The following is a 3,218-nucleotide window of genomic DNA, read 5'->3' on the forward strand; positions in this document are numbered from 1 at the left end:
ATCACAAGTCAAACACTTCCCAAGTGTCTAGGACTGTGTGATTTATTATTATTATTATTATTATTATTATTATTATTATTATTATTATTATTATTATTATTATTATCATGACACAGCAAACAAGATAGATATGCTGGATTTCATATCACAAAATCACAAGTCGAACACTTCCCAAGTGTCTAGGACTGTGTGATGTATTATTATTATTGTTGTTGTTGTTGTTGTTGTTGTTGTGTTGTCGAAGGCTTTCATGGCCGGAATCACTGGGTCGCTGTGAGTTTTCCGGGCTGTCTGGCCATGTTCTAGAAGCATTCTCCCCTGACTTTTCGCCATTGTGAGGTCCGTTGATGTAGGGACTACGAATACACAACACTCACGGGCGCTTAACTCTGTGATGCATTCATAGGATTCCAGCCAACCTTCCCATTTACAGGCATCCTCAGAGGTTGTGAGGTCTGTTGGAAACGAGGCAAGTGGGGTGCAACCTCAACTTAAAAGAGCTGTTGCTCGGACCAGGTTTTGCTTTGACATAAGAGCAACATTTTGAGTTAAGAGCGAGCTCTAGCGCAAGAGTCCAGGGCTTTAGGGCTTCAAGGGAGCAGCCTCCGGGCCTCGTGCTCTCGTCGACTTTGAGGAACGTTGGGTTAGTTGCTTTTGTGTGGTTTTTACTCCTGAAAAAGGAGAACTAAAAATAAGTTATTCTCATTTCCATATGTGTGTGCCTCCTATGCTTCTCTCTTCCAGAATTCGTGGCCATGATGACGGGTGAATCTTTCAAACTGACCCAATAAAGCTCGCTGGAAGAAAGGAACGATCGGGAACGATTCTCTTGATGCCTTGCCCCGTTTTTCCTTCTTGAAATGTAAATGCGCAAATTAGGTCACCTTTTTCCGGGCCGAGATGTAATAAAAATAATGCTCTCCAAGGCAGAGTCAGCAAAGAGGAGCGACGTCTTGCGACCGCAATGTCACGCGTGCTCTTACAAGTAGTTTTTTTTTCAAAAAATTTAAAATAAAACAAGTTATTTTTTAAAAGTCATAGTCCAAGTTGTACAGATCTAAGTTGGCTTCCTGTCATTTGTGAGTTGCAGTTTTGCAAGGAGAGAAAACTCTCCCTCGAGGATGGTTCTTTGGGAGAGGTTCTCAATGTTTCCACTGGCATCTGTTGTTGAAGAACACAATTAATAAAAGTGTAAATAATAATAATAATAGTAACAATAATAATAGTAACAGGTTTTCCCTTTACCTTTACTCTGCACCAATATTTAACCATACTGGTATCATAACAGGTTATAAGTATATTTCTATTAGGTTATGGGCCCAGGCAAAAAGGGGATATATTTTTAAAAGCAATTTTAAGAAGTGATATTTTATTTTGACTCTTTGTTTGGTGAGGGGAAACCTTTACCTTTACCTTAAAGTGACGTTAAGTCTAGTCATATCCGACTCTGAATGTTTGCCATTGTATGTTGGAATTCGCCCTGAGTCCCCTTGTTTATTACAGTATTCGCCTCACATGTTTGCAAGTCTTTGCAAATCCTATGTAGATATAATCTATATATATAAAAGGGTAATGGAATCACGGCACCGGACAAAACAACTAAACTAAATGCCCCACAACCTTGAAAATTGACAGCACAACCTCTCATCCATGCCTCTATGTTCATACAACAAAAAGAAAAAAAAATAAAGTCCTAGCCACAGCAACGCGTGGTCGGGCACAGCTAGTTATCTATATATAGAGAGATGTCTAGATAGATACATATGAATATAGGGCTTGCAAATATTGCAGGGAAATGCACACACAGAGATTTCTAGATAGATATATAAAGTAAAGGTAAAGGTTTCCCGTGACATTAAGTCTAGTTGTGTCCGACTCTGGAGGTTGGTGCTCATCTCCAATTCTAAGCCGAAGAGCCGGCATTGTCCATAGACACCTCCAAGGTCATGACTGCATGGAACGCCATTACCTTCCCACCAGAGTGGTACCTATTGATCTACTCACACTGTGGGGGTTGGGGCTCATCTCCATTTCTAAGCTGAAGAGCCGGCGTTGTCCGTAGACACCTCCAAGGTCATGACTGCATGGAACGCCATTACCTTCCCACCATAGTGGTACCTATTGATCTACTCACATTGGCATGTTTTCGAACTGCTAGGTTGGCAGAAGCTGGGGCTAACAGTGGGAGCTCACTCCACTCCCCGGATTCGAACCAACAACCTTTCGGTCAGCAAGTTCAGCAGCTTAGCAGTTTAATCCACTGCATCCACTCTTTGGGAGAGGTTATTAACGTTTCCATTGCTGAAGAATCCTATTAATAATAATAATAATAATAATAATAATAGTAATAATTTATATATGATGATGATGATGATGATGATGATGATGATGATGAGGTTATTTGGAAGCCAAGGTGCCACAATGGCTCTGCAGGTTAAACCGCTGAGCTGCAGAACTTGCTGAACAGAAGGTTGGCAGTTCAAATCTGCGAAATGGGGTGAGCTCCTGTAGATAGTCCCAGCTTCTGCCAACCTAGCAGTTCGAAGACATGCAAATGCGAGTAGATCAATAGGTACGGCGGGAAGGTAACGGCGCTCTGTGCAGTCACATGACCTTGGAGGCGTCTACGGACGACGCCGGCTCTTCAGCTGAGAAATGGAGATGAGCACCAACTCATCGAGTAAGACTCGACTAGACGTAATGTCAGGGGAAACTTTTACATTATTATTATTATTATTATTCCTTTTTTATTTTCTTGTTACATTACACAAGCATTTTCTAACCAGCATTCAGTTGTTCTGGATAATAATAATAATAATAATAATAATAATAATAGTAATAATATTTTATATATATCCTCTCTATCACCCTGAGGAGACTCAGAGCGAATTACAGAATACATACCCACGTATATGATGATCACGTTTCCTTACAACACTTCAGGGAATACAAAGGCATTTCCACAAGTGCTGAAAAAGGGAAGCTTCAGAGGAGGTTTGGGAAATGGCCAGTAGACCAAGCTGACCAAACTGCTGACCGCTCTGGAAATTGCTGGCTCGGCTTTGAAAGGATGTAAAATATCACGGACTCACGTGCTTTGAAACCGGAGCCGCCCAGGAGAGACACAGGAGTCTCGCGAAGGTTATGGATGTTATTCTTAGACAACACTTTCAGCGAGGATTTGTCCCGAGTTCGATCTAATATCAGAGTTCTAATAT

General features: G+C 41.2%; 1 protein-coding gene across 1 annotated transcript in view; it reads left to right on the plus strand.

The window, feature by feature from the left end:
* Positions 1-1,040, plus strand: part of calml6 (calmodulin like 6) — an 8,083-nt gene extending 7,043 nt beyond the window's left edge. Inside the window, exon 5 of the mRNA XM_062965708.1 lies at positions 745-1,040. Within this exon, the coding sequence (XP_062821778.1) occupies positions 745-791 (47 nt within the window). The 3' untranslated portion in view covers positions 792-1,040. The remainder of the gene's footprint in view (positions 1-744) is intronic.
* The last annotated feature ends 2,178 nt before the right edge of the window (positions 1,041-3,218 follow it).

Source organism: Anolis carolinensis, unplaced genomic scaffold (assembly GCF_035594765.1).
Source record: "Anolis carolinensis isolate JA03-04 unplaced genomic scaffold, rAnoCar3.1.pri scaffold_15, whole genome shotgun sequence".
Taxonomy (NCBI): domain Eukaryota; kingdom Metazoa; phylum Chordata; class Lepidosauria; order Squamata; family Dactyloidae; genus Anolis; species Anolis carolinensis.